Source organism: Lupinus angustifolius, chromosome LG04, assembly GCF_001865875.1.
Source record: "Lupinus angustifolius cultivar Tanjil chromosome LG04, LupAngTanjil_v1.0, whole genome shotgun sequence".
NCBI classification, from domain to species: domain Eukaryota; kingdom Viridiplantae; phylum Streptophyta; class Magnoliopsida; order Fabales; family Fabaceae; genus Lupinus; species Lupinus angustifolius.
The window spans coordinates 10,480,679-10,507,632 of NC_032012.1; the positions used below are offsets into that span (position 1 = coordinate 10,480,679).

General features: G+C 33.4%; 5 protein-coding genes across 19 annotated transcripts; 3 read left to right on the forward strand and 2 right to left on the reverse strand.

The window, feature by feature from the left end:
* LOC109345789 (glutathione synthetase, chloroplastic) lies at positions 462 to 5,925 on the reverse strand. Of its 3 annotated transcripts, none has more exons than XM_019584985.1 (13): positions 5,862 to 5,919; positions 5,698 to 5,825; positions 4,279 to 4,448; positions 3,947 to 4,022; positions 3,505 to 3,635; positions 3,046 to 3,168; positions 2,881 to 2,961; positions 2,636 to 2,716; positions 2,461 to 2,530; positions 1,486 to 1,607; positions 1,159 to 1,298; positions 860 to 1,052; positions 462 to 782 (listed from the first exon to the last, which is right to left on the reverse strand). In XM_019584985.1, exons 1-13 carry the CDS (start codon positions 5,872 to 5,874, stop codon positions 659 to 661), a joined length of 1,452 nt encoding a protein of 483 aa, XP_019440530.1. In that variant the 5' UTR covers positions 5,875 to 5,919; the 3' UTR covers positions 462 to 658. The 3 variants fall into 3 exon arrangements, with proteins under 3 accessions (XP_019440530.1, XP_019440531.1, XP_019440529.1); XM_019584986.1 differs by having other exon boundaries at positions 5,698 to 5,820; positions 5,860 to 5,910; XM_019584984.1 differs by having other exon boundaries at positions 5,698 to 5,925.
* On the forward strand, positions 7,514 to 13,458 carry LOC109345790 (kinesin-like protein KIN-1). 4 transcript variants are annotated; one of them, XM_019584988.1, is made up of 16 exons: positions 7,514 to 7,646; positions 7,687 to 7,855; positions 8,164 to 8,266; positions 8,569 to 8,612; positions 9,309 to 9,338; positions 9,424 to 9,546; positions 9,642 to 9,667; positions 9,802 to 9,883; positions 10,493 to 10,534; positions 10,613 to 10,646; positions 10,807 to 10,882; positions 10,955 to 11,174; positions 11,270 to 11,361; positions 11,665 to 11,884; positions 11,964 to 12,140; positions 12,400 to 13,458. In XM_019584988.1, the coding sequence occupies exons 2-16, from the start codon at positions 7,742 to 7,744 to the stop codon at positions 12,556 to 12,558; spliced, it is 1,542 nt and encodes a 513-aa protein (XP_019440533.1). In that variant the 5' UTR covers positions 7,514 to 7,646; positions 7,687 to 7,741; the 3' UTR covers positions 12,559 to 13,458. The 4 variants fall into 4 exon arrangements, with proteins under 4 accessions (XP_019440533.1, XP_019440534.1, XP_019440536.1 ...); XM_019584989.1 differs by having other exon boundaries at positions 7,530 to 7,572; XM_019584991.1 differs by lacking the exons at positions 7,514 to 7,646; positions 7,687 to 7,855; positions 8,569 to 8,612 and having other exon boundaries at positions 8,163 to 8,266; positions 12,400 to 13,453.
* LOC109345792 lies at positions 15,236 to 19,160 on the forward strand. Of its 8 annotated transcripts, none has more exons than XR_002107446.1 (9): positions 15,236 to 15,598; positions 16,206 to 16,285; positions 17,217 to 17,277; positions 17,364 to 17,421; positions 17,614 to 17,671; positions 17,886 to 17,958; positions 18,226 to 18,342; positions 18,894 to 18,947; positions 19,027 to 19,160. XR_002107446.1 is itself a non-coding variant. In XM_019584999.1 (8 exons), the coding sequence occupies exons 1-7, from the start codon at positions 15,281 to 15,283 to the stop codon at positions 18,316 to 18,318; spliced, it is 741 nt and encodes a 246-aa protein (XP_019440544.1). In that variant the 5' UTR covers positions 15,236 to 15,280; the 3' UTR covers positions 18,319 to 18,360; positions 18,894 to 19,150. The 8 variants fall into 8 exon arrangements, 4 of the variants coding, with proteins under 4 accessions (XP_019440544.1, XP_019440541.1, XP_019440540.1 ...); XR_002107444.1 differs by having other exon boundaries at positions 18,226 to 18,338; XR_002107447.1 differs by having other exon boundaries at positions 18,226 to 18,334.
* On the forward strand, positions 20,137 to 23,549 carry LOC109345791 (protein-lysine N-methyltransferase EEF2KMT). 3 transcript variants are annotated; one of them, XM_019584993.1, is made up of 10 exons: positions 20,137 to 20,407; positions 20,529 to 20,654; positions 20,966 to 21,029; positions 21,123 to 21,210; positions 21,603 to 21,687; positions 21,946 to 22,002; positions 22,179 to 22,292; positions 22,497 to 22,567; positions 22,674 to 22,804; positions 22,862 to 23,549. In XM_019584993.1, exons 1-10 carry the CDS (start codon positions 20,231 to 20,233, stop codon positions 23,089 to 23,091), a joined length of 1,143 nt encoding a protein of 380 aa, XP_019440538.1. In that variant the 5' UTR covers positions 20,137 to 20,230; the 3' UTR covers positions 23,092 to 23,549. The 3 variants fall into 3 exon arrangements, with proteins under 3 accessions (XP_019440538.1, XP_019440539.1, XP_019440537.1); XM_019584994.1 differs by having other exon boundaries at positions 22,674 to 22,776; positions 22,870 to 23,549; XM_019584992.1 differs by having other exon boundaries at positions 22,674 to 23,549.
* Positions 23,663 to 25,489, reverse strand: LOC109345793 (transcription factor bHLH94-like). Its single transcript, XM_019585000.1, has 3 exons — positions 24,986 to 25,489; positions 24,144 to 24,545; positions 23,663 to 24,047 (listed from the first exon to the last, which is right to left on the reverse strand). The coding sequence occupies exons 1-3, from the start codon at positions 25,193 to 25,195 to the stop codon at positions 23,949 to 23,951; spliced, it is 711 nt and encodes a 236-aa protein (XP_019440545.1). The 5' UTR covers positions 25,196 to 25,489; the 3' UTR covers positions 23,663 to 23,948.

Consider the following 26,954-nt stretch of genomic DNA (forward strand, 5'->3'; position numbering starts at 1 on the left):
TAAATATGAACAATAAATGATATAATGACAATCTATAAAACTTATACACTATCGGTACATACATTTTTTATATTTAATATTTATTGATAAATTTTATAAAATAATTCAGTATGGATGTTATTATAAGGCAACTGAATTGAGTAAGTTATGGACATGAATCCATTGAACCCAACAATTTTTTATAGTAGGAACAAATTTAACCATTTCCTTACTTTTCTCCTCAATCATCAAATCAAATGAAACCAATGTTAAAAACATCTTTCTCAATTTACCCAAGCCATTTTTCTTGGCTATCAAGGGATTTGTTTTTTCTGTCTCAGGTACAAAATCTCTGAAACAAAATCCTCATCAAAAGTGTGTTATGTCTCAATAATTGGTTAAAAAACACAACTTCGGCATTTTCTTAAACAAGGACTCTGTTTTTTCCTCTTTTCGGATCGTAAATATTTCCTAGAACATGGAGAGTACAATCATGAACGCACCAAGTGGTTATAAAACTATTCAATATCAAAAGAAACAATGTGGCACTCCCCTCTTTCACATTTTTAGGGAGGCATAAAAATACAAACACCATAATGATTATATGTATAAACCATCAACACTACATAATGTCTTGTGTTACCAAGATATAACTTGGGGAGTTGGGGTGTTGGTTCCATCAAGTCAAGTATACACTATCTAATACTGCAAAACCAGCTGCAACGCCGCCTTCATCGGACGATGATACTTTTGTACGCAGCAAATAGCCACTTTGGTTATTCAAGACGACCTTATCGTTATTCCTGCAAATTTTGTTCCATTTATGTGAAGCGTTCTATTCATGGAATTACGATAAACATGTGTAGCCAAGCAATGTTACCTTAAATAAGCACCAAAAATTCCAAGTTCTGAGACAGCGTTTTCCTTATGCAAACTTCCATTACGCATCATTATTGCTGCGGAAATATTTGGAAATATCTTCTGCATGAGTATGTAAGCTGCATCTCCCTGAGAACCTTCTTTCTGCAATTTTTGGAGGGTTTCCCTCACAGCGTCACCGTAAATATTGTTTCCTGAAAAGTAATTACAGCTAATTAGGCAAGTGGCTCTCATTCTCTATGTTTTTCGACAAAGCAAGGGAGGGAAGAAGATTAAATCGAAGTTTATATGGTATAAGACCTCCTCCTTCTCTTTGGGGCTTCATCACAAATAACTCTGGACTTTCAATTGCTTTTCTAACAATATCTGGTTCATCCAAACTCCACAATCCTGCAAAGCATTTTCGCAGTTTGGCAATATCGTCTTTGTTTTCGAGGAACCTGCGTACATTTTTAACTCAAGATTTAGGAAAGATATCAACTAGATAACCAAACTATGATAACTAACTCACAATCATCCATTATGAACTTTCTATTATAAACACAGTATATCCGAACTGATCATACTTCTACCGAAGCGTAAATGATGAAATGAACCTGGAAGATATGAAAAATATTAACTAGATACCTCTCAAGGACATTGGGTTTTGCAAGTTCTTGTTGAATTTTCTTGGTGCCAACCAAATGATAAGATATTGAAGGGCATTTGATGGCAGAAGATTGTTCCATCAATAGCCTAGCTTTCCATTCCTACATATTGAGCAAGATATACCAAAACCATAAGAGTTCATTGTCTAGAAGGCTCACTAATATTAAGAGATAACTCGACTGTAGCAGGAAATATTACGGTAGAAGATAACCAATGAAGAAGAAACAATGATGCAAGGAAGAAGAAAAATAAATCCAATCATGTTAACTATAGATAAAAATTAAAACCTAAATTTACCAAAAGTAAAATAATAAATAAAGTCTTAACATAGTGATGTCATGAAGAACCCATGTTATACTGACCAATCACTAATGACTTTTCCTTATGGAACCCAATTTTCTAAGGACACAATGTTTTAAATTGTGGTCGCGATTGCGGTAATTGCGGCCGTTGCGAACTTGTGATGTGGATTGTAGCGATTGTGGTGTGAATCATTTTGTGATTAAAAAATTGAATTTGATGCAGTTAGATGCGACCATATCATTGTGATTCGGCATCACATCGCAACTGTGTTGTGATGCGGTCCGCAATTTTAATCAATGGGCCCAACTATTCAATATTATTTTTCTATATAAAGAACTCAAACATTTATAAGCCAAAACAGTGAATTCCAAAGCTGCCAAGCTACCTCATGAAGCAAAAAGAGGCGCCTTGCATTTTCAATGTTCTACTTGGCCTTATCCCTAAAGTCGCATCATTTTCTATTAAGAAAAAATTCTTGAAATAGCATCAATCTTAAACTTACTAAATTGCCACATAAGTCATACCAAGTTCAGTGAGGCTAAACTTTAAGGAGATGAATTTAATTCAAAAGAAAAAACGAAACAGATGTTTCTAAATTCTAAGTTGGAAACATTATTATTAACAGCAGAAAACTGAACTCAAGTCACTCACTGATTCTGAAGGATAGTCAGCTGGTGTATACCCAGCCCTGAAGTAAATAACTGCAATACGTTGTCCATCCCTGCGAGTGCCAAGAAATTATATTTTTCCACAGTCCGAAACAAAAATATCATTAAGCCACAAACTATAGCCTTAAGACAGTTTTTCAAGGCAAGAGGCTACATACACAAGAAGCGTTCCATCTGGTAGAAGTTCCCCTTGTTGATCAGCTTCGGCCAATGTTTTCCGTATGGTTGTAATACCATGCGTGTTATAAAGTTAAGGAAAATTAACAACAAAAATATGTACCAAGTATAAAAACGATATAATTTTTCACATGTAAGAACATCTCTATAAAATTCAAAGAGTCTACTCTAAGTATACAAATCAATTTTTTTTCCTTTTGTATTGTAACTATTAAGATAAGGATATCTTTCTCTTAGAACTACAGAAAGGAAATGTTGGTCGTACATGTTTTGCTCTTCAGCCTGAACGACAAACAGAATCACAGCCCTGTACAGATTCACTCAGAAATAAAGAATAGAACCAAAAGCAGTAGCAGAAAAGTGAAGAGATTTTATTTTTTTGCAAACTGACCCTGGGAGATTATATTCAGTCCAAGCTTTAGCTAAAGCCTCTGCATACTGATTGACAGCAGAATTGGCAGGAACTTTCTCGGAATCTAGTCCGATGAATTTTCCATAGTGAGAAAGAATGCTCCTGGAAAGTGACCAACTAATATAAAGATACCATTTCATAACAAATTTTCCTAAAATGAAAATGCCATCAGAATTCATATGAATAACTTCAATATGGACAAGTATTCATTAATATCCATGCACATCCACTATATGATCTCAAAATAAACTCCGGTTTATAAGCAATAAAATATTACATTGATCCCTAACATATATATAAATCTATATTGACCATGAGAACTCAAACATCTAAACTTGAATAAAACCACATCTGCAATTAAACAAAAACCTCAAGACATTAATTAAGAGAATATAAATTAGAGATATTATGGTACACAAAGTTTGCAAGAACACTTACCTATGAAGTTCACTCACAACACAACTAAGACCAGCAAATGCAGAGGAAACAGTGTTTAGCTCTACTTGCAAAAGTGATTTAGTCTGTTCATCAAGCATGTAATCTGAACGGTGTAATCCCAAGCGTATATCCTATTAAATTATGGCAAGAGCAAATATAATATCAGCAAGTCTCTTCAACTGAATAAAGAAGAAAAAACTTGTATCTTTACCCTCAATCATTTACTAGAGTGAAGATAATGTACATGTAGTATTTCTATTTTCTATATTCATTTTGTGAAAAACAAACATTTCAAATACTACAACTTTAAAATAATTCTTTTCTATCCCTCGTGACATAGAGTGTGAGCTTAAAATGAGTTCTCTTGAAATACTATTTGAAATGATTATATTTCACTTTGTAATAATAATATAACTATAGTGAGCACTAAACATACACTTACCTCCTTTTTGTTAATTTCTAGCATCTTGGAATGAATATCTAAAAGTCTAGAGGTAAATTCATCAGCTTTCCTAGTTCTGCATTGAGATGGACAAACTCATTATATCCATTCAAAGTAAAAAATAAACAGTTTAAGGGGATGTAAGTGCCCCTGACATCTAATGCAATTAATGCTTGAAAGCTGAAGTTGAAAAAAGAATGTATTACGAAAAAACAGTGAATACGGTAACACTCGCTGATATAATGCATACCTTTTTCGGTACCAAAAATCATGTTGATGCATATCATAACAAGTAGGAACTGGGAACTCTACCGATTTTGCAAGTATCTTACCTGGAGAGAGATTCCTGGAGGAATTTTCCATCCAAACTGACACGATCAACAAGTTCATTAAATATAGGGGCCAAATCACAGGCTTGCCTCCAATGATTTTCAGGAAATGCTGTGGGTAATAAGGAAAACGGGGCATGCACCAAGCCCACACCAGGAACACTTCCTGATCTCTATAATTCAAAAAACAAAACACATTGATCATTGATATCAAATTCAACAACTTATCAAGTTAGCCATACAAAAAGAACATTCTCCAATTTCAATATGCCAATATCTACTACTCTTTTTTTAAAATCAACAAAGACAAAGAGAGTAAGTATATCATAGTTTTTTATAATTAAAGGTCCAATCAATAAAGCACGAAGACACCATTTTCATTTTGGTCCAGTGTTTGCATGTCAAACATGTATCCAACCCAAGATACTGACAACAGATGCCCAACACACAGGCATGGACATGATCATGCCATTTATCAAGATAATGCAATTCTTGAACCTTATGTCCATGAAATTATGACTAATTACAATGCATAAAGGTTTCTTACATTGTCAAGCAATTGATTATTGACACATCATTAACATAAAATCGACTCTTCTAATAACTACCTGAAAAGTCATGTGGTATCATAAATGGTTGGTTGATAGTTTTAAAAAACTTTACGTTGGCATTGCATCAATATTAAACTTGGGTGACTTTCTCTTTTCTGAGCCTTTGTATGTTGATTAAAAGGGTGAGGTAGATGCACACAGCTTTAGACGTTGTTTCCAAAATATAACATCTATACCATATTACCAACATGCTTGTGTCCTATAATTTTTAAGAATTTGGTATCTCCCCATATCCGTTTCAGTGTTTGAGCTTCATAGGAACTCTTTTTTACTAGACCACAAGCATCCTTTACGAGAGGCAATTACTTTCAAACCGAGTACATCCACAACAAGGTGTGACTAGCTCACCTAGTGAGTGTTATCTTCGTACACAAGACCTATACCCATGACCATACCCAAGGGGAACCAAACACATATCACCTGAACCAATCACCAGTTGGTAGTGCTTATGTTAGGACTTAAACCAAAAGACTAGTCTATTAGGTAAGAGAGCCTCATGGCTTAAGTACCACATTGAGTTTGCTATGCTACCCAATGTCCACACCGATTTTCACTCTATCGACATAACCTAATGGTAGCTCTATCTCCTTTGGCAGCTTCACTCACCTATCAGTGTTCGGTAATATATCTTAATCCGGCTTATAGTAGTCATTTCCATGACACAACTCTGAATAAAAGCGCCCGTGAGTATGACTTAAACCTCTCTATTTTCAATTTTTAGTGATTTTTTTATAAAAAAATGAAATCAAGAAAACAAGGTAGCATAACGAGTAATAAGGCAATAAAATTGGAATCCAATGAAAAGAAAGACCTGAAGAGATTTATGACCAACAACGAGGCCATTGAGAGAAGCCCAAACAAGAGCATCATAAACCATATTTTGCAATACTTGTTCATCAATGTCATGATAATCTAAGACAACGGAAGAATCATCATCGTTGTTCACACCGCACGTGATTGGTGTACAAGGATCGTGTTCTTCAGACATGATGAGTCTTACCAGGGTGGGTGAAGACTCTGTTAGTGGAAGATTCCTTCGTAAGGACACTTGCGTATTCAATGTTGTGAAGTAGGGGTGAACACGAGTTTACCGTACCTGCTCATCCTAATGTCTGATTATGATTGGGGATTGGGTCTAGGTCGAGTTGAGTTCAAATATTAGATCCGATCAATATTTATGATCACCAAGCATAATCCGGCTTCAACCATATCATTATTTATTCATCATATTTGTATGTGTCTTTATTTAAATATGTTCAAAGTAATAATATTTTTTGGTCGAAAATATTATTGATTCTCTAAATTTTTTATCATATAAAGATGATTCAAAATATATACGAATATCATTTTATATATCAAATTACATATTTATAATAATAAATAACATGAGTATACTTTATCTAAATTGAGTATGTATGATATTTAGTCGAGCCTAAGATTAGTTTAAAAGGTTGACCAAATCGATATTTAGAGGTAGGGTTAGCTCCGGGTTTAGGGCTGAGTCTGAGTTCAAAAAATGACCCGACTAATATTTAGAATGTGTAAAGATAAAGCTTTAACACGTTCCAAGTTGACTTATGTCAGCCCTAATGTGATGATGTGCAATTTTGGTCTCTTATTGTGCAAAATTTATCTCCTTATTCTTTTGGCTTATTTTTCATTATGTAACTTATATAATTAGGGTGAAGAACATACCTAATAAAAATATAACAATTTATGTAATTACAACTTTTTATTCTTGAATTAAATGTGAAGTAACTCTTATCATCATTTGGACATTGACGAATAAATGATAAATGATTCTATAGAATAAGATGAATGACAAAAAATTAGAATAATATTATTGATTAGTAACTCATGATTCTTCTTTCTTTTCTAATTTATAATTTATCCTATACTAATCTAGTCTAATTTAGATTCATGATTAGGTTGATACAATAATGATTCTTACATATTTTGTCATTGGTTGATTCTTACAATAATACACATAATAGATTCTTACAATAATATTTATGGGTGCAAATATATATTAGGATATTCTAATATTAACTCATATTAATGTATTTATTTTTATTAAATATTTTATTTATTTAATATTGTTTTGAGATTATAACCTATTTAATTATTATATCCAAAGATATGAAACGTAAAAGTTATATAAGATTCAATTTTTTTTTCTCTTGTTGTTTCTTTGGTACATTGGATTAAAAAAAAAATAAATGAATGAGATTAAATGTAAGATATAACCAGTGTAACTTAAGTTTAGTGTAAATATATCTCTACAAAACTACTAACAAGATTATTGCTCTTACAAAAGTGTGACACTCATGTGTGTGATTAGTTGAGAAAATATATTTAAATTAAAATTTTAATAATTAAATATTTTTCTGATCAATCAGTTAACACTAATACATTTTTTAGGAGGAGAAAAGATGTCATCTATGAGTCAGACGCATCTCTAACACTGAATAGAACAATTGTACTTTTTAATATATTTTTAAGGATAAAAATATAATAATAATGTGAGGAATAAAAGTATTATTATAGGTGTTTTTGAGTCTCTATATATGGTTGGATTAGAAATTCTGATATATATAAAAACATCATTTCAAGTTGGTTGGCGCCATCAAAGTTCATTTGAATGCAACCTTGCTCCCATTTCAAACTTGGAACTTCATCATCAACGGTGTGAACTACCAAGCTTCGAGATATTCCACTTCGAACACAATCAAAATGAACTGGAAACTTCAAAATTGAAATGTCTAATGCGAATTTTAGTGTACACTTTGATCTCTTTCAGTTGCAGGTTTGAAATCAAGAAATCGAGAGAAAGCAAAACTTACGGTGCAGAAATCATGTCAAACATTACAGTTTGTGTTCGTTTCAGGCCTTTGACTTCGAAAGAGAAGCCACATGGCGATGATTCTGTTTGCATTCGCTGCATTGATTCCGAAACTTTCATTTTCAAGGTTTTGATTTCTCAGATGAAGCATCTATTAAATTTTTCTTTTGTTTTATTTATTTTCGTTGTTGTTAAATTCAGAGCTGTGAAATTCATCACTACAAAAAAACTAGTACATTACAGTTTATAGTGTAATATCTATACACAGTTATTATATCGTTCACAATTCATTTGTATTATATGTTTAAAAGTCAATCATGATTAAAAATGAATGGTGGACGATGTTATGATAGTATAAAAAACTCTTACACCGTCAGCGTATACATTCTTTTCTCTACGATTTATGTCTTATAAAATTGAATTAATTTTGGTCAGGACGAGAAGGATGAAGAATCGATGTTTAGCTTTGATAGAGTATTCTATGAGAAATCCGAGCAAGCCGATGTCTATCAGTTCCTAGCTCTTCCTATTGTTAGAGGTACAAGTTCAGAATTCTTACTATAAATTTATACATTAAGATCAATGCAACAAATATTCGAATCTCGCTTAATTTCAATGGTTTTTGTTTCCTTAGTCAAATAGTGCGTCAGTTTTTTATCCTAAGTGTTTGTTTAATGCTATAATATGTTTATGCATGGTCCTGCATTTTCTTTAAAAGAATCTGAGATGTTTGTTTCTCAATAACTTAGTTTGGGAAAATATGACTTGCCGTAGCTGTAGATTTAATTTTTTATTGATATCATGCTTTCAACTTTATATGCATTGCCATCAATGAAACAGATGCTGCTAATGCAATTAATGGAACAATTATCACTTATGGCCAGGTAAGATATCATAACTTGGAGCTGATTTGCCAAGAGCCTTTTGATTCTTTGTATTAAGCTTTGAAAAGTATATATGCACATATCTTCAAGTAGCCATGTTATGCATGAATCATTATGTGTAGTTTTTCTCCTAGAGATGACAGCTACTGTGTTAGGAATTTTGAAAAAAGTAAGATATGTTGCGTCATACTCTGAACTATATGAATATGATCCCTATTCCCTACCAGCATTAGCCAAGAAGCGCCTCTTTTCAATTAATATAGGTTATATTAGAGGGGGGATTAAATGTGTAGATGAAACATTAGAAGTTTTAGTTCAGTGTATCCATGTGGAATTTCATGCTAGCTAATCTGGAATTTAGGAAACTTCTCATGATTCAAAAACTAAGCATTCCCCTTGTAAATATTTACTAAGATTTTTTTTGAAATCTCCAAATCTCCAATGCTGTTTAATTGACAGTTCCACTCTTAACAGTGAATCAAGTTTCTAATTATTACGAAAATATCAAAGATATTCAGAAAAGTCCTCTTCACTTGTTAATCTTTAGTTTTTTACTATTGACTTAAGAGCATAAACTACACATTGTTTTTCATAGGAAGGGGCAGACACTATTATTTTCATTTCAAAAGAATTTGTCAACACAATTGTGAATTCATTTGAATCTAATTAAGACTCCTTTTCTACAATCATTTGCAGACTGGAGCTGGGAAGACATATAGTATGGAGGTGAAATATTATCACATTCAAAGTGTACTAAGATGATCATAGAACCTAAAGTTCAGCATCACAAATGACTGCTTTTGTGATGCAGGGTCCTGGTATCCTAGAATGTGATGAGCAGAAGAAGGGCTTGCTTCCAAGAGTTGTAAAGGAACTTTTTGATTCCATAAATCTTTCAGAAGAAGAAATGACATATTCAATCAAACTGTCAATGGTACCGAGACACTTATTAATTAAAACTAGCATGTAACTACAAAATCATCTAGTTGCAGTAAGTCATGTCTCTAATTTTCTTTGTAACTTGTCCAGGTTGAAATCTACATGGAAAAAGTAAGGTAACATAGTGGTTAAACTTGGGGTGTAACGTAGTAGTTTCTGAATGGCAATTGTGTTAGCTTTGATGCAACATATAGTTTTGATGTGAATTGGGATGTAGTTTAACTTCAAATAACTCTATCTTCTTATATAGGGACCTTTTCGATTTATCGAAAGACAATTTACAGATTAATGAGAGTAAATCACGGGGAATATTTTTACCCGGCGTGACAGAGGTGAGTGCTTCTCTGGGAACTTTATTTCTCAATTCATTATAATTATTCTTTCATTCTGAAGTTACTTTGTTGTGTGCAATTAGGTTGTTAGGAGCCAGAAAATTTGACTAAGGAAATAGATGTATTATTTATTGAAAATGTATTACAAGGAAGAACCCTGTAATGCCTGAAGCACTCTCTGCCCACTGCCCGCAAAATATTGAACTCACTACCAAAATGCATTCCCTCCCCAAGCCTCTAACAACTCATCACAGCTACTCTTGCTTACTCTCCTTTCCTCAAGTATTTCTTTATTTTGCTACGTTCAATTTCAAAACTTGAATCCCAGGCCCAGTTATGCCCTCACATTCAATCACGTAGGTAAAGAATAAACTCAAGCTCATGCATACATATGTGCTCATGCTTTAAATTAAAGCAGCTAAGGCTGCTAAGTACTAACAGTTGAGCATATGAGCTGATTCAGCTAGTAGAGCAGAGTGGAATTATTTTCTACTTTATATGCAATTAACCCTTTGTTGTACGTTACAAGATTATTCATTTTAAGAAAGAAAAATAATTCACAGTTCTTATCCAATTGATGTCGTATAGTACTAACAAGATTCTTTTCAGATCACTGTTCGGGACCCTGCTGAAGCATTTCAAAGCCTATATGTAAGAAAATAACATGAGTACCACGTTTCAGTTTGATACAATGTATTTTTGTGTCTAATTCTGATCTCAAATATGTAGAGCGGGATAGCTAACCGAGCAGTTGGTCAGACCCGTATCCTGCTTTGACTCCTTTTGTCCTTTATTCAGTACTTTCCATTTGTGGTTAAAATTACATAATAGATTAGGTAAATTCCCGGTTTTCTTGAGGCAGGAAAAGTAGAGGTAGTAAGGCCACTTGCATTCTACAGCCATCCTTAACATAACACATGTAGAGATGAACATGGCCAGCAGCAGAAGTCATTGTGTTTATATATTCACAATCCAACAAGAATTTTCAAGAGATAAAAGGTATTGAGTATTTTCTTTATATATCTCTTTGGTATTGCTTATAAATCATTTTTAAACAGAGAGTGTGAACAGGACGAGGTCCGGAAAACTAATTCTTGTGGACTTGGCGGGGTCTGAGAAAGTGGAGAAAACAGGTGCTGAGGGAAGAGTTCTAGAAGAAGCCAAGGCCATTAACAAATCCTTGTCTGCTCTTGGGAATGTAGTCAATTCTCTTACATGTAGTATGCAAGGAAAAGCAGGCCATATTCCTTATCGCGATTCCAAGCTCACCCGAATTCTTCAAGATGCACTTGTTAGTTTCTCCCCTGCCCCCTCTAGTCCATCACATTACTTTTTATTCAGCAAATCAGTATCCTAGATATGGTATTTACTATTTGTTATTGACAGGGAGGAAATGCTAGAACTGCATTACTCTGTTGTTGCTCCCCCAGTGCTTTTAATGCATCTGAGAGTCTGTCCACTTTCCGTTTTGGTGCAAGGCAAGTCATCCATGAATCCATGTGAAGCATAGTCTTACTTTTTTCTTTCCCCGACATTTAGAAATCAAAGGTTTTAACTTGAAAATAAAAAAGTAAGTTCATTAAGTTGGCTATAATAGAACTGCTAACTTGCCCAGAAATGAGTACAGTCTGTTCATATTACTGAGATTAAATAGGCCGCGAGGGTAGTAACACTGAATTGTTGATAATTTTGATAGTGACATTATCTTGCAAGGAAAGTAGGTTTTTTGGTACATTCGACTGATATCCTTGTTCCATTTTGGGATATGGTGTTGTGAGCAGGGCAAAGCATATAAAGGCGTCACCTCATGTCTGTTATTGCGAAGACAAATCTGATACAGTTTCTATAAAGGCATCAGCTCATGTCAGTTTCTGTGAAGAGAAATACGACACAGCTTCCATAAAAGACTCACCTCATATCAGTTCCTGTGGAGAAAAATCTGACATAGTATCCAACCCTTCTCCACCTGGTGACGGGTCATGTGCTAGAATTTTGAACAAAGTGAGAATTTTACTGCAGAATCCATTATGCATCTTTGTTATTACTTATAGAACTCACAATGAGACTTCTGTTGATGCAGTTGGGGGAAAGATTGAATGTTGAAGATGTGAAGTTACTAGAGAAATTGTTCATACTAGAGGGCATTCTCTTTGATCCCCTGTCAGTTGAAGAGGAGTCAGAAATAGAAGATCTTACCTTACAGACTATATCCTCACTACAAGAAGCCTTGGAAAATCTCACATCTACTGTTAATGAGGTAATGGAAACATGTACTAGAATCTTTCTTTCACTGGTAGATAATACTGTCTCAGATTCAGTCACTTTGAACGCCCTTTTTGGTTATAAGGTTACTTCCTTAAACAACCCATACTGATAGTTGACCTTCATCACTAGCCGACCTCTAGTGACATACTTTTTATGGCTGTTTATATGCGACTTAGAGGTCCTTATTTATTACAATACTAAAATGATTACATGTAAATATAAATTTCACTTTGTTACACTTAATTTTACAGCTTAAAAGGGAGAACAACATTCTCAAGGCCAAAGTTGATGCCTCAACGAAGTCACTGTTTTGTAAGATTGCAGAGAAAAGTTTGATTCTTCAAGATATGATTTCAGGTATCCTGACTTCCTTCTTTCGCTGGCTGGGCCACACTTCTTTCCCAAGTTGATGGCACTAACTCTTCATCCGTCACGCCTTGCCTGCCTTTAAATACCATCAAATTTATATAGGCACACTGCATGGTTACTATGCATAAAATATAATGAAGATGGCTCATGCTAGTTGACTTCTTATTGCACATTTTAGGGTCTGGTTAAGAGTACTTGACATCAAATTTTAAACACCATATGTAAGTCGTATACATTTAGCTCGGAGACTCACTTACTTTATCTTTATGTACATGTATTTCAAGACAAGAACAAAAATAGACTACTTTCCCTAGTTCAATGATCCAGCAACATTTTCCTTTGGCTAATAGTCCAATACCTCTGATGACAAGGTCAATTTCTGAACTTAAGCACTCAAGCCCTCGGTTGCAATCAAAAGAATCTTTTGTGTGTGTCAGGCCCTCTGCTTGTAACCCGACCATTGCTTATATGAATATTATGGCACAAGTAAACGTCTTCTAAAATGTATCCACAATGGTTAAGCATGTCATGATTGCTCAATCATTAGGTTTGGTGCATTAGCTCATTAAATTCACAGGTCGCAAACAAAGGCTTGATTGCAGCAGAGCACGGACCGTTTGGAGTTGGACTTCTTCAATGTGCCTGTCTTTTTTCTAATGAAAGTTAGGTGGGGAATGAACTATAAATTTGTGCTTTTCCATCTCCTTTGGGAACTTTGCAAGATTGTATTGCTAGAAGAATAGGGATTTATAAGTCAGGAACCTGTTGCCTCGTTTATAAGAAGTATGCAGATATCACTTGCAAACTTTGAGCTCGCATTCGGCACGCCTCATGGTATCATATCGACAGATCTGAAAGGACGCTGCTGCTTCAAATGATAATTTAAATGGAATTTTTTTTTAAAATATTGATCCAAACAACCAGTATCCTAAAAAGGTGAAATCAGAGGATGGAAGTCACAATATGGCTTGCTTCTATCAAAGGCAATTCAGAACCTATGCTGATAAATGATTCACATTTCCACATATCTTAAATAACAAATTCTGGTTTCTCACCGTAGGACTCTGAAAATCCCTCTCATAGTCTCCATTAGTTTTGTCAGCCAAAAATGCCATTTCAATCAACAATTGCATTCGTGTTTTACGTCTTTATACGATGCAATGTTATGATATCTTCGTATCAAAGTTAGTTCAGTCAAACTTTCTCTACAGATGACAATGAGCAATCCACACAAATTTGTTTGTTAGCGAAAACCTCCTAAGCCGGTCTAGGAAGTATTTTGAGTCCATCAGGTGATAGAGCACATAAAAGCATTGTAATGAATGGTAGGAGGTACCTGGAAGATTCTCTGATACTGTGGCATCGAGGACATTTTCTCCATCGGCTCGCACAAAAGCTGGATCGTCAGTGTCTGCTTCTCCATTTTGACTCATGACAAGAACCACAATACCATTGTTGTTTCACTCTTCCAAGAAGGATACCAATGCTCCAAAACTTGGTAAGCTACTCAAGCATCAGCTTTACTCTGCAGCCATGTTATATCAAAAGATCAGCTTACTATTTCATTTAGGGTCTGTTTGCGAGCCATGAAATACACTGTGAGATGCCTCTCAAGCCCTTCATTTTCTCTTCCTTCCCCTCCAAAACCAAACTCACAAACAAACCCTTAGTTGTCGGGAGCATAACATAAATCCTAGTGCTTTTCACTTTCCCATGTTAGAAACACAGAACTAAGCACCTAGGAAGCACAGACAGACACATACATATGGGGACACAACAAATTCTTAAACTATAAGACACAATATGGCCATGATACAATATATAAAATCAATATCAGATTAACATAAAAAAAAACACATCAAGTCAATGTAAGCATAATAGAATACTAACATTTATCTAACTAATGTGACATTTCCATTTATAACATAATAAAAAGGCAAAATGAAATTTTAAAAGGTTGTATAATGTAGCTAGGCACAAGAGGAAAGGTTGGTGGCTTGTTTAAAAGGTTGCAAAAGAAGAAAGGTTTCAATTTTGGTGGCTTGTATTGTATTTGGTTCTGTCTTTAAAATTGGTCTAATTATTCTGCAAGTCATAAATTTATAAGAATTTTTAAATGGGTGATTGAACTTTGTTTAATTGTATAATTTGATCATAAATCTATAAAAATTGTAAATGAGTTCCTCATATTTTTATATATACATGTGTTTAGAGGTGTCTATAATGTATAAAAAAATTACTTGAATTTTCCAAAAAAAAAAGTTTAGGTGGCATAGATACACAAGTGAAAGGGATATTTAATGAATGATTTAATATGTATAAACTGAGAGTATAAATATTTTTACACTGTCAGTCAATCATCCACCGTTGATTTATTAATTACCATTGACTTTGAAATAATAAAAGTAATACAATTGAATGGTGAATGATGTGCTGACAGTGTAAAAACTGTCGGTGTACAAATTTTAAACTCTTTAATGAAATCCTAACAACAAAACAACAAAATCATAATGAATTATGTGCAAGGGACTCAATTATAGTATTTTTTTTAAGTTTAGGATTGAATTATAAACATTTAAATTTCAGTACCAATTTCAATTTACTCACAGATCCATGAACTATAAAGCAATCAAACCTTTAAAAAGTTATCTTCATATGTACTTAATGAAATGACTTTAACACCCCTCATGGCATTGAAAAATGTTGAATATCCTAAGTAAATGTACCATATCCATAGAGTGTAATGGTCATGATAACTCTTCCATGGCCGTTCTTTTCTGCCATTTTCTTAGTTCTATGAGTTTAAAACATGTCCAAAACCATAACCCCACCATTCCTAAACCTTTATCTTTCAACTCAAAACCCATAGTTTCAATATCAAAAAGACAATTTTTTTTCCATACTTCACTTCTCTGCATTACCCTTTATCCTCAACTCTCAGTAGAGCAATCTTCAGCTCAAGTTTTGCCTTCAAAATCTCTTCTTTCCTCCATTGAAAACACCAAATCTTGGTTTCAATTCTATGGTGATGGTTTTGCCATTCGAGTCCCACCAGAGTTTCAGGACATCACAGAACCTGAGGTAAATAAATTAAGTGATTTTCTAAAGTGTGCAAAAAAATGAAGTTAACTAAGCAGTGCCTTAATAACTTTTAAAGTACATATTTTGATTTAATTTTCCATCAAAATTTGGTGTGTAGTTATGTTTAGTTACATTTCAGCCTTCAAAATTACCTATGAAGCAAATATTGTTAATTAAATTGTAGTTAAGAATTTTACTGACATACCAATAACTTCTAACAAAGTTGATAGATAACTGCATTTTTTAAACATTATTAGTCTTCAACTATGGCTCAGCAACCAACAAGGGCCTTTGTCGAGTGGTGTAAGGCTCTGCTAGATCTCCAGAATGATCAAAAGGTTAAGGGTTCGATTTCTGGGAGTGACGCTTATTGGAAGGGACAACCACGTACTGCATGAAGGGATTTTTTTTGTTGTTGCACAATCCATATGAAACACATTATCTTCAAATATTTTTTTGGGTAAACATATCCAAACATGAAGTTGATTCTATATAATCAATTATGCATATATTGGAGTATTGATATAATCTTTTCTTATGGCTAATCCATATACAAACTAAGTTATGAAATTCTGAATTTAGTTAGCTGATATATCATTGCTTGTAGGATTATAATGCTGGACTGTCCCTTTATGGAGACAAGGCAAAGCCGAAGACTTTTGCAGCACGGTTTGCATCTGTTGATGGGTATTTTTATTTTCAACATTTAACTCCCAACTTCCTATTTTCATTTTTCTTGCTATGCACTTATATACATGTCAAAACTCAAAACCTCTTGCTGAAGACATGTTCAAGGTTTACTCATAAGTCGGGTTTTAAATTGTGGTCCATCTGCGATATTACAATTTTGGTAGTCTTCACACATTTTTTTGGGTACTACCAAGGGTATCCCTCACCTTTTTGAGTAAGGAACTAATCCCTTTCGGGGTTCGTGCCTACCCCTCCTAACAAGTGTCGCTCCCAGGAATCGAACCCTCGACCTTGGGAATCCAGTGAGGCCTTACACCACTAGACCAACGCCTTGTTGGTGTAGTCTTTGCACATTGCGATCGCAATTGCAGCCTTGATTTCCTGCAATTATTCTCAATTGTGGTAATTGCGACACAACTAATATCAAACAATTTAAAACCATGCTCATAAATAAGTAATATAACCATGCTGCGCAACTGCCCTAAACACAAACTCTTTTAAGCCATCAATAAATTGTATCATGTTGCTCCTTAGTGATTACCAAGTGTGGTGCATATGTAACTAGTTGCATGAACTGACCAATACCAGTTGATGAGACTAGCTAGATATGCATCACAGTTAGTATCCATTGAAGAACTACGAGTTCAACAATATGTTCAGGGCTTGAGTTTTTTTTAGAGAAGTTGCAGGCCATGGTAAATTGGTGCTGCAATAGTGCATAACTTTTTACAATAATAAGACACAAATTAGTATTTTATTGTATTTTACTGAAAGTAATTATAGGAAGAGTGTATTGTTATACTTATTGTTAATAACTTATTAACTAAAATTATTTTAGAATAGAGCATTATAACATTCCATGTAATCGACCCCAACTAATGGTATTAAGACTTGGGTGTTGTAACTATATTTATTTTGGTTGAAGCAGATCTGAGGTTCTGAATGTTGTTACTCGGACAACCAATCAACTTAAAATCACCTTTTTAGAGGTAAACTTCTCTTACGTTTTGTGAACTTTCTTGATTCTCAATGTGAAGTCGTCAAGGAACTTGATCTTCTTCATTGATTAGAGCAGGCTCAGGATATAACTGCATTAGGCTCCTTGAAGGATGCAGCAAAAATATTTATTCCAGGTGCATTTTATTTTTGGATTCTATGTTGTTTTTGTTTCTATCTGCTAGTAGATAATTTTGTTCTAGCTTTTTGGTATAGGTCGTTATTTCCCAACATTAAGTTACAGAAATGACATGACTTTAACTCTTTCCCTTTCTGTTTACTCCTATTTCTTTGTTTTCGGTGTAAGTCTGTTCATGTTGGACTTGCAGGAGGAGCAACAATTTATTCGGCTCGATCAATAAAAGTAAAGGAAGAGGATGGTTTTAGGTGAGTTTGATTTCAAATGCAGTTTGGATACTATGTGTGTGTTTGGCAACAACCTTGGGGGCTTATAGGCCTGATTAGATTAGTCGGCCGGAATGACTTAAGGCATATAATCCCTTTTACATAATTTTCCAATTATCAGCTAGTTGATCAACTAATTTAAAAAATTTCAATTCAATCACCTAATGTATCATCCATAATCTTTTTCTAATTTCAGGACTTACTATTTCTATGAATTCGGGAGAGGCGAACAACACATAGCAATGGTAGTTGGTGTTAGCAGGGGAAAGGTTTGTGTTATTAGTATTACATGCATTTTTCTGATATTACTTATCCATTCATATCAACCATGTGAACAATACCAAGAAAGAATCATAGTACCAATAAAGCACATATTTCATCAAATGTAGTGGCTAAACATATCTTCTATACATTTTCTTATTTTTATCGACATAAATCATAGAAAATTAAAATCTGATTTATATTCTCTAATCTCTAGGCCGTTATTACCTGACCCCGACTAGTTTGACTAAGGCTTGGTTGTTGTTTATCTGTAGGCAATTATTGCTGGAGCAACTGCACCTCAGTCCAAGTGGGATAGCGTCGGTGTAAAACTTCGTTCGGCTGCAGTATCACTGTCAATTCTATAGCCATCTGCTGAAATATGTTAGTAGGTCTATCATTATTTCAAGAAGAAATTATATATTTTGTGTGTGAAACTGTTACTGGCCTTTTTGTAACATCCAAATTGTTTCTAACTGAAAATACAATAGCAAAGTCGTTCTCGTGCTTTATACTTGAATTTTGAGTGTGAAGGTGAAATCCTAGGATAAAGTGATTTCTCATCTAGCATCTGCATGTTGAGTTAAGTGATATTGGGAACTATGAAGATCATAAAACTCTTGCTGAAATTATAGAGAAAATCACAACTTGCATTCATTTATATGATAACTGTGATGATGAAATACTTCATTGTTTTACACTATCAATTGTGACTTGAGAAACATACTTTTTTCAACACTCTTTTCGACACGGACTATATTATTTGATATGTTTCATATCGGATTCAATAAATCGAAGGTAGATCTATGTGATTTAGTGAGTCCGACATGAAATCCATAAAATTTCTTGATAAAGGACTGTTTTCGAAGTACTTTTAATTACGCGTGTATAGTTTTCTTACTCTTTCTAGTTTCCACATTTATGTTTTGTTTATGATTTGCAGCAATTCAATACATGTGCTCAATTTTGATACCTGGTTCATTGTTCATACAGCAACTTGTGAAAGCTGAAAAGTGGTTAATAATGCATTGAACTTCAGATTAATACTGTTGAATTTTGTTAAGCTACAACACCTATTGTGAAAACATTTGATGGGATAGAATGTTTTATTCCTTTTGTTGTTAGATAATGTCTCAGCTCATGTTTTTGGTTGGTCTAAACTAAGAAGTGTGCTAAGTTATTTTCTAATTCAGTATCAAAGGCTATTGTTAAATGTATGCACCGATTGACTGAGCTTTATACATTGTTATTGTATCATCTTCTATTTATATTTAATCATGATTGACTCTTTAGAAAAAGTAAGTTGATGATTTCTATGTATAAATATATACAATGACTGTGTATAGATATTACTCATATTCATATAAACAAAGAAAGTTGCAACTTGCAAAGAAGCTATTGTGAGAAACAAAACTCATTTTGATGATTTATGTGCCTAGAAAGAATTACTTGCTAAAAATAGGACACATTACACTTTTACTATTAAAGAATGCCATCATATTCATAAGCACTTAAAATATAAAATATGTTTAGCATGACTTCTATGTCATATTTTTTTTATTAGCAACTATATTTATTAAAAAAGAAAGAAGTAGATAAGAAAACAAATGGTACTCATACACATAAATCCCAAAATTAATAAGCAGAAAGATAAATAGATGGGTTCAATACCCACTCTAAATAAGAGAAATTAAAGGTTTTATACCATATTGATCATAAAAAACAAGACGTTTACTAGGTTTGTCTTTGAGGAATAATAACAAAAGTGTAATTGTTCTTGCTTGTATTCAAGAGAATGGTTTTAGAACAAAATTGGGCATGTCCAATAGCTTCATGTTGAAACCATGCATTGGTTATTGTATGACTTGAGAGCAATGATCTCAAACACATCCTCACTTCTAGAAGTTAACATAAAATAGCTTGTGAAAATGTATTTTTTGGAAAACTTGCAAAAAAAATACATTTAAATAACTTCCAAAGATATTTTTATAGGGTTTTAACCTTAACCCTATTCAACATTCTCCATTACAACATTATCTTTTTTTGGCTCCTTAAACTCAACCCTAACTACCAACAATTTCTTGGTTTACTGTCTAGTGGTATAAGGTTTACTGTCGAGATAATAAATTCATTTTTTAATTTTAAAAAAAAAATTGTGTGAATAGAAAAAATGGGATGGTGCAAAAATGACCCACAAATATGGGGTAATATCCTAACCCACTAGCCAAGGCCCAAACTCAAGCCAATAACTGCACCTACACGGTGGAAGAGGGTGGAGCTATGGCGGCGGAGCAACACCTAGTTCCGTTTCTCCCTCACTGCCACCAACATCTCATTTCTGCAATTCTAGCAATGGAACCTTCTCACTGTCTCATTTCTCATGCCAAGGAGTGTGGAAGAGGCTCTATTACAGAGCAAGTTCAAAACTTTCTCTGGGACCATTGTTTTTCTAAACATGTAAATTTTTTCATATACCCACTTTGTTTTTTTCTTCAATTATATATTTTTAGTATTGCATTGAAATGATTCATTTAGAAATGCTGAAGTTTTAGTTAATCGATTAGTGCTGAAAATGCAGGTTGATTTTTATGCTCCTTACTTGAAAAGTTTTCTGAAGAAACTTATCACTGAAATTGAGTTGGATCATGGCTATGTGTTAGACCAATTGTATGAACTTTATGCTCAATACATGACATCATTTAAGGTTTTCTTCAGGCCCTGTTGTTTTTTTATTCCATCCTTTGTTTTCGAGTAAACCCTCGATTTTGTCCTCGAAAGATTTTGTTATTGCCATTTCGAAGATTTCGTCCTTCGAAGATTTTTAAATGCCCTTAAATTGAAAGTTTTTTGTCACCAATTATGTTCTTAGAATTGGCATGTTAAATCCTTTAAGAACTTATTTGGTGACAAATTATGTCTAAGGATCTATCTGACGACACTATAATATTTCGAGGACAGAATCAGTTGGAAATTGTCGATTTTGAGGTTTGAGATTTTTCCCCTCATGTTTGTTAGGATGGTAGTTTAGGCAAAAGAGATGCAAGAATCTGCAAGAGAATTTCATTTCTTTTCCCCGATGGTTAGTCGTACATAATTCAGGTGATTTATCTCCATTGATTCTTATGATGGTATTTCATTCAGCTTATCATTGCTTGTTAACTGGTACCACTAGGCTGTTCTGAAAATCGAAGTTGTTCAGACTCAAGGGTATTGGTGTTTCCGTTGCAATGTTCTCTAAACATGCTTGAAGGTGATACCGGGTAAGCTCATACATGATATCTTATGAAGCAAAGATACTTCAAATTGGTTGTAATACCGGTATTTGATATGCATCATATCAGATGCTTAGATACCTTTTAGATTCTTTTATGATATTTTTCTATATCAACATATCTGTATCATGTGCTTTACATATCTCGTATTCGCATCCATGCTTTCTAGTCGATATCTTGAAATTTTGCATATAGAATACAACCTTTCAAGGTTGCCCTTTGTTGATTGTTGAATCGAACAACACAGTTGATTTGTGCATTATTGGATTTGTCTACAGCTTATAATATTTCTTCCATCAATATGTCTATGCCACGTGTATCGGTAGTCTTTGTATAACTCGCATTAACTTCTTATATTTCGTATTGTTTTGGTTCTGTAGGTGCTCCATATGGCCATCAAGTTTGTTTCTGTCTGAGTTAATACTTTCTCATCCAGAATTGTTTTCTAATAAATCATGTTTTGAGGTCAGTTATATGTTTACGAGTTTTTTCTTATTAACTTTAGTAGCAATTTTAACATTAACTAATCATGAATATTCCTTGCATGTTACATGTGACAATTATACGATTAACTCCACTCACCAAAGTGGCTCTAAGATATAATTGTTCCCTTGCAATAGTCGAAATTTTGATTTTCTGTTTTAAAATTTTAATCATTTCAGTCTAAGATGCCTTTCGACTTTTCTTATTATAAACTTACCTAATATTCGAAAGTTGAAACAGATTGGCTCAGGAGTTGGCTTAGTTGGATTATGTCTAGCTCATGTGAAAGCTTCCAAGGTATATCAAACTATTTGATGACCATGATCCATGCATATGTTTGCATTAGAATACTTTAGAGCAGAGTGCGATTTAAACAAGCAAAAGTCGACGTCGATTCTTTTTATATGGGTAATCTTGGGCGATATACTAGTCAAATTTAGTCAACTTGGAGTTCGGTTGTTGTCTATTCACAGGTGATATTAAGTGATGGTGACCTATCGACATTAGCTAACATGAAGTTAAATTTGGAGTTGAACAACCTGAATGTCGAAACTGACATGCCACAAGGAAACCAAGATTCAAGCATGGTGAGCCCGAATTTGTATTTACTATCTATTGGATTTTTGCTTATATAATCCTCACATCAAAATTGTCTAGTGTAGATGGTGTCGGCAACCTTTGACAACTCTCTTTAAACGTAATATTTTTTAATTATATAGATAGAGGGAAATATAATCTGAATTATATGTGTGAAAATTCTGTGGTTGATTCAACTGATCCACATATCTCAGGTAAAATGCATGCATCTGCCATGGGAATCTGCATCAGAAAGTGAACTTCAAGATATCATGCCAGATATTGTGTGAGAGTTGAACTTTAAATTATTATTTGCCCCGAGATATAAAACTACTTCATCACTGTTCCTTAAAATTTGTTCGGATGCGATTCTCATTACATTATTATTTCAGTTTGGGTGCAGATGTGATATATGATCCACTTTGTCTTCCACATCTCGTTCGACTACTTACCATTCTTTTGAATCGGATGGAACCGCACAACGGCCCCTCTCTAAACGGTAGACATGAGAATGATGAACATGGTTATAGAGAAGATGCTAGTGACAGATCTAATGGTAGATGCAAATCAATTTATAATGATGGTAGTAACGGCCTTGCAAAAGAAGCACCGGTGGCGTATATCGCATGTGTTATCAGGAACATTGAAACTTTCAACTTTTTTCTTTCTCTCGGGGACCAGGCTAAACTCGATATCGTGGACCTAACTGATTCACTGAAGCCAGTAAAGCTCATCAGGTACATGCAATCATACAATGAAGCCGATGTAAGACTACTCCGTATCACTTGCACTCGCACAATCACAGGCTAGTATAAGATAATCATTTGTCTTTCACATGTAATGTTTTACTCGGTCACTCGGAAGATCCTTATCCCTAAGGGTTGCATACCTTAGATAGTTGCATGATTAGAGTGAGCTTAGGTTAAGTTGAGTTGCTTGCAAGTGTTGCTTTGCTTGTACAAGCAATGGCTGTGTAGAAAATTTTGGGTCCCTAAATTGCAAACATAAGGTGAAAGTTGCATTGAGAGTAGTTTTGGTTGGACCGAAAATCGCACAAATAGTATAAATTTATTTAATGATTTAGAGTTGCATAAAGTTTCACCATTGGAGTGGAAAATTGCTTAAAAGTTGCAAATTGATATTGCATAGTGGAACATATAAAACAATTGTATGCAAGTTGCACTATTGAAGATGTTCTAAGACATGAAGAGATGGAGAAAATATATAGCAAGAAAATTGCTAATAAATTTAGAACCTATTGGTTTTTTGTTTGTTTATGATCTTGGCCTATATATATTATTGCTAAGCCTGTGATTCAATGTTTTTTCTCATATTTATGAAAAGTACAAAGAACTAAGATATTTTCTCATATACACTACAACCTTCACCCTAATCTCAGAGGAGGAATTAAGAGAACCAACATCAAAGGCTAAATTAGTATATTAACAAAGGATCAGTAGCAGTTGCAACCACTCGGTGAAACTTAGGAGGATAGATATATGCAATCATCTTACTCCGATAAGTAGAAAGGTTGCCTGAAGATTTTGAACCCGTAATCTCTTGGTCACGAGACAACAACTTCTGCAGAAGTTCAACCTCTAATATCCATCATCAATAAGCTCTCTAGTTAAACAAAAAAATGGAACAAATTAGTTGAAGTTGAGATCTTAATTATTCAACATTGCCTCTTCTTGAATCCTATTCACAGTTTGGTACACAGCTGCAGCTATCTCATCCACTGATCTCAAGTTGCAATCATCTTCCACCTGCAACAAATTTTCAATAACACCCTTTCACTTTTCAGTGCTTATTTTTCAATAGAAGTGCCTGAAAAGTGAAAAGCAATAGCACCAAAGACAAACCTTAACACTGAGACAATAGAGCACAATTTCCCCACTGGTATGAACATTTAGATGCAAAATTGTGAAATGCATTCCATGCAAACTAGAGATTATCTTCAAAAGCTGCTTGGGCCTTTTCTTTGATCTTATTTTGAGATTTGCATGAGTCTCCATCATTGTCACTTCTATATCAGCAATGCTACACTTAACTTCATTCACTTGCTCATTCATGGCTAGAGAATTTTCACTGCAACTAGCACTTGTTGAATACTGTGGAAAGGTGAAAAAATCAGAGAAGGGAATGCTTGTAATTGCATCAGATTTTCCTTCTACACTTTCTTTCTTAGCACCAAGAAATTGCAGCCTCTGCTCAAGCTCCTTAACAAAGTTAATAGCCCCTCCAACTATGGATGCTTGATCAACCTGCATTTATCAATCAAAAAACAAACACACCCATTTCAAGAAACCAAAAATCACAAGTATATATACTACAACATATTTGAATTAATTTATTTTTAAACATTTTATATCATAAGTTTCTCATAAAACTTTTGAAAGGAAATTTTTTTATCTTCACCCAAAATAATCAAAACCAAAACTTAGAACAAGTAATGGGAGTAAGTATATCCTTTAGAAGTACTTTTCAAAAGTCGGGTATCCAAAAATTATATTAGACTTTGTCTAAAACACGGGTCGATCCATAAAAATTCATTTAAATTTTTTCAAGTAGAATTAGAAACTTTATCTAAGGAGACCAAATTACTTGTTATTGGATCAACAAGCTTTGCTAGTTTAGCTTATAATCATAATCTACTTAAAACTATCCAATTATTTTCCTCATAAACAATGGAACAAACAAGTACCCTTTGGACATAAGATTCAGGCATGAGAGAGTGAAGAACAGAAAGATACTCATTCATTTGCTTTCTTCTGTTTCGCTCAGCAGTAATGTGAATCATTCTTTGGTTCTCTAGTTCCTCCTTATTCCTTCTACTTTTCACTCTTGTTCTCTTTGGCCTAGCAACCATGGAAGAAGCTATTGAGCTATCTAACAACTTGTTTGGCATTAACATAGATGATTCTTCATAAGGATATTTCTTTTCTATTTGGGTATCTAGAAAAGTGATTATAGACCCTTCTTGATCTTGTTGTTTTTCAAGGTTAAAGAAGTTGTTGTTGTTGTTATAGTTGTAGATATAACACTGTTTCTAGTGCCATGTTTCTCACTCTATTTCTTTCTCTCATGCAAACACATGCATGTCAAAGATTTTCATGTTGAAGGAATTGCAGTGAAAGAAAGAAAGAAGTGAGTGTTCTTGAGAAGAGTTTTTCTCAAGTTTTTGAAGGGTTTTGAGGTGAAGATACAAAAAATGGATAGTGTTTTTCATGTGAAATGTTGAGTAGAAGAACTATATATAATTTTGAGTACATTCTTTCTATTAATCTTGTTGCTTCCTTAATATTTTTCTTTTATCCTAAATTTCACATTTATCTCATTTTTATTGATTCAGTTTTTTGTGTGGATATAATAAACAACTAATCCCCTTCTGAATGCATATTTCTCCCAACGAATATCATTTTTAGAAATCAAACGTTTGACATTTAACCTAGCATAATAGAGGAGTATTCAAGGGAACTGGAATTCAAGATAGGGGGCTTTAGCCGAAACTGGTCTGTAAACTGATAGTTCTTGTTCGCAATCAGACTTTACACGACTATCGACTTATTGTTACATTGATTAAGATTTGAGTATTGAAACATGAGGTTAACCATGTGACAAAGACATAAATTTATGCAAATGCAAAATTAGTTATAAAACATTTATTTCACCTTTCATTTTTTATCATTGTTGACTTTTATATATAAGTAATTCAAATGAATGGTGGGTGATACATCGACTATGCATAAATTTTTACACTATCAATGCATATATATTACATTCTTAAAAAACGGAAGATCTTTCTAGTGATGTATTTATTTTTACATTTAATAATTATCTTACAAAAAATTAGTCTAATAATATAATTTTGAAGAAAATTCAACCCTAAATTGACACATGTCCAATACTAATATTTAAAATAAATTAAAGGGAAATTCCACTATAAATCAGGCCTAAGATTTTGTAGAGGTTCACTAGCTATGTCTTTTTCTGAATTAAAACTTTATGTAAAAAATGATGGAGAATGCAAGTGCATGTGAATCAGCTACTAGGTACAACTTTTCTCTCATTTTATATATTATCATTTTAGGGTGAATCTTGACCTAAGGTTGAAAGTTCGAGGTTATTGGTTTAAATCATAGAAAAATATTTTCAATTGTAAGAATAAGATTAAAAATATATACCATCTTCAAATCTTATTTTGTTGGAGTCTCATATATTTGGTTCTAATTTTGATAAATAGTATCTTCTGGTCATGTATTGTATAAGGGAAAGTAAACTGAAAATTTCGTAATTGGACAATAGAAAACATGAAAAAGAAAAGTCGAGGTAAGAAAGGTCTATAAAAAATGATTCCCAAAATAAAAAATATTAAAAGTATAATGGTTAAGCGGGTGTAGATAGTGATTTCTCGTTCTCAAACCCATAATATTTATGGATACCCGACGAATTTTTAATTTTAATTATATATTTATAATAATTAATATGTAAAAGTACTTATTATATGAATAATTTGATATTTATATGATAAATTTATGATTATAGCAAATAACTATAATTTATTATGAAATAATAATAAAATATATAATCCTAAAGTAATAATAAAATACTATAATGTATAAAAAATAATAAAAAACTAAATTTATAAATATATGGATACTCACGCGAATATC

Coding starts and splice junctions, on each gene's coding strand:
- LOC109345789 (XM_019584984.1), bottom strand. CDS start 5,874: ATGTCTGAAGAACACGATCCTTGTACACCAATCACGTGCGGTGTGAAC. Junction 1,053..1,158: donor GCCCCAAAGAGAAGGAGGAG/GTCTTATACCAT, acceptor ATTACTTTTCAG/GAAACAATATTTACGGTGAC. Junction 783..859: donor ATTTTTGGTGCTTATTTAAG/GTAACATTGCTT, acceptor CAAAATTTGCAG/GAATAACGATAAGGTCGTCT.
- LOC109345790 (XM_019584988.1), top strand. CDS start 7,742: ATGTCAAACATTACAGTTTGTGTTCGTTTCAGGCCTTTGACTTCGAAA. Junction 9,339..9,423: donor GGAAGACATATAGTATGGAG/GTGAAATATTAT, acceptor TTTGTGATGCAG/GGTCCTGGTATCCTAGAATG. Junction 10,647..10,806: donor CCGAGCAGTTGGTCAGACCC/GTATCCTGCTTT, acceptor TAACACATGTAG/AGATGAACATGGCCAGCAGC.
- LOC109345792 (XM_019584999.1), top strand. CDS start 15,281: ATGGCCGTTCTTTTCTGCCATTTTCTTAGTTCTATGAGTTTAAAACAT. Junction 17,422..17,613: donor AGCAAAAATATTTATTCCAG/GTGCATTTTATT, acceptor TTGGACTTGCAG/GAGGAGCAACAATTTATTCG. Junction 17,959..18,225: donor TTGGTGTTAGCAGGGGAAAG/GTTTGTGTTATT, acceptor GTTTATCTGTAG/GCAATTATTGCTGGAGCAAC.
- LOC109345791 (XM_019584992.1), top strand. CDS start 20,231: ATGGCGGCGGAGCAACACCTAGTTCCGTTTCTCCCTCACTGCCACCAA. Junction 22,293..22,496: donor GAAACCAAGATTCAAGCATG/GTGAGCCCGAAT, acceptor CACATATCTCAG/GTAAAATGCATGCATCTGCC. Junction 22,568..22,673: donor GATATCATGCCAGATATTGT/GTGAGAGTTGAA, acceptor TTATTATTTCAG/TTTGGGTGCAGATGTGATAT.
- LOC109345793 (XM_019585000.1), bottom strand. CDS start 25,195: ATGTTAATGCCAAACAAGTTGTTAGATAGCTCAATAGCTTCTTCCATG. Junction 24,546..24,985: donor CTGAATCTTATGTCCAAAGG/GTACTTGTTTGT, acceptor TGATAAATGCAG/GTTGATCAAGCATCCATAGT. Junction 24,048..24,143: donor TCTATTGTCTCAGTGTTAAG/GTTTGTCTTTGG, acceptor AATTTGTTGCAG/GTGGAAGATGATTGCAACTT.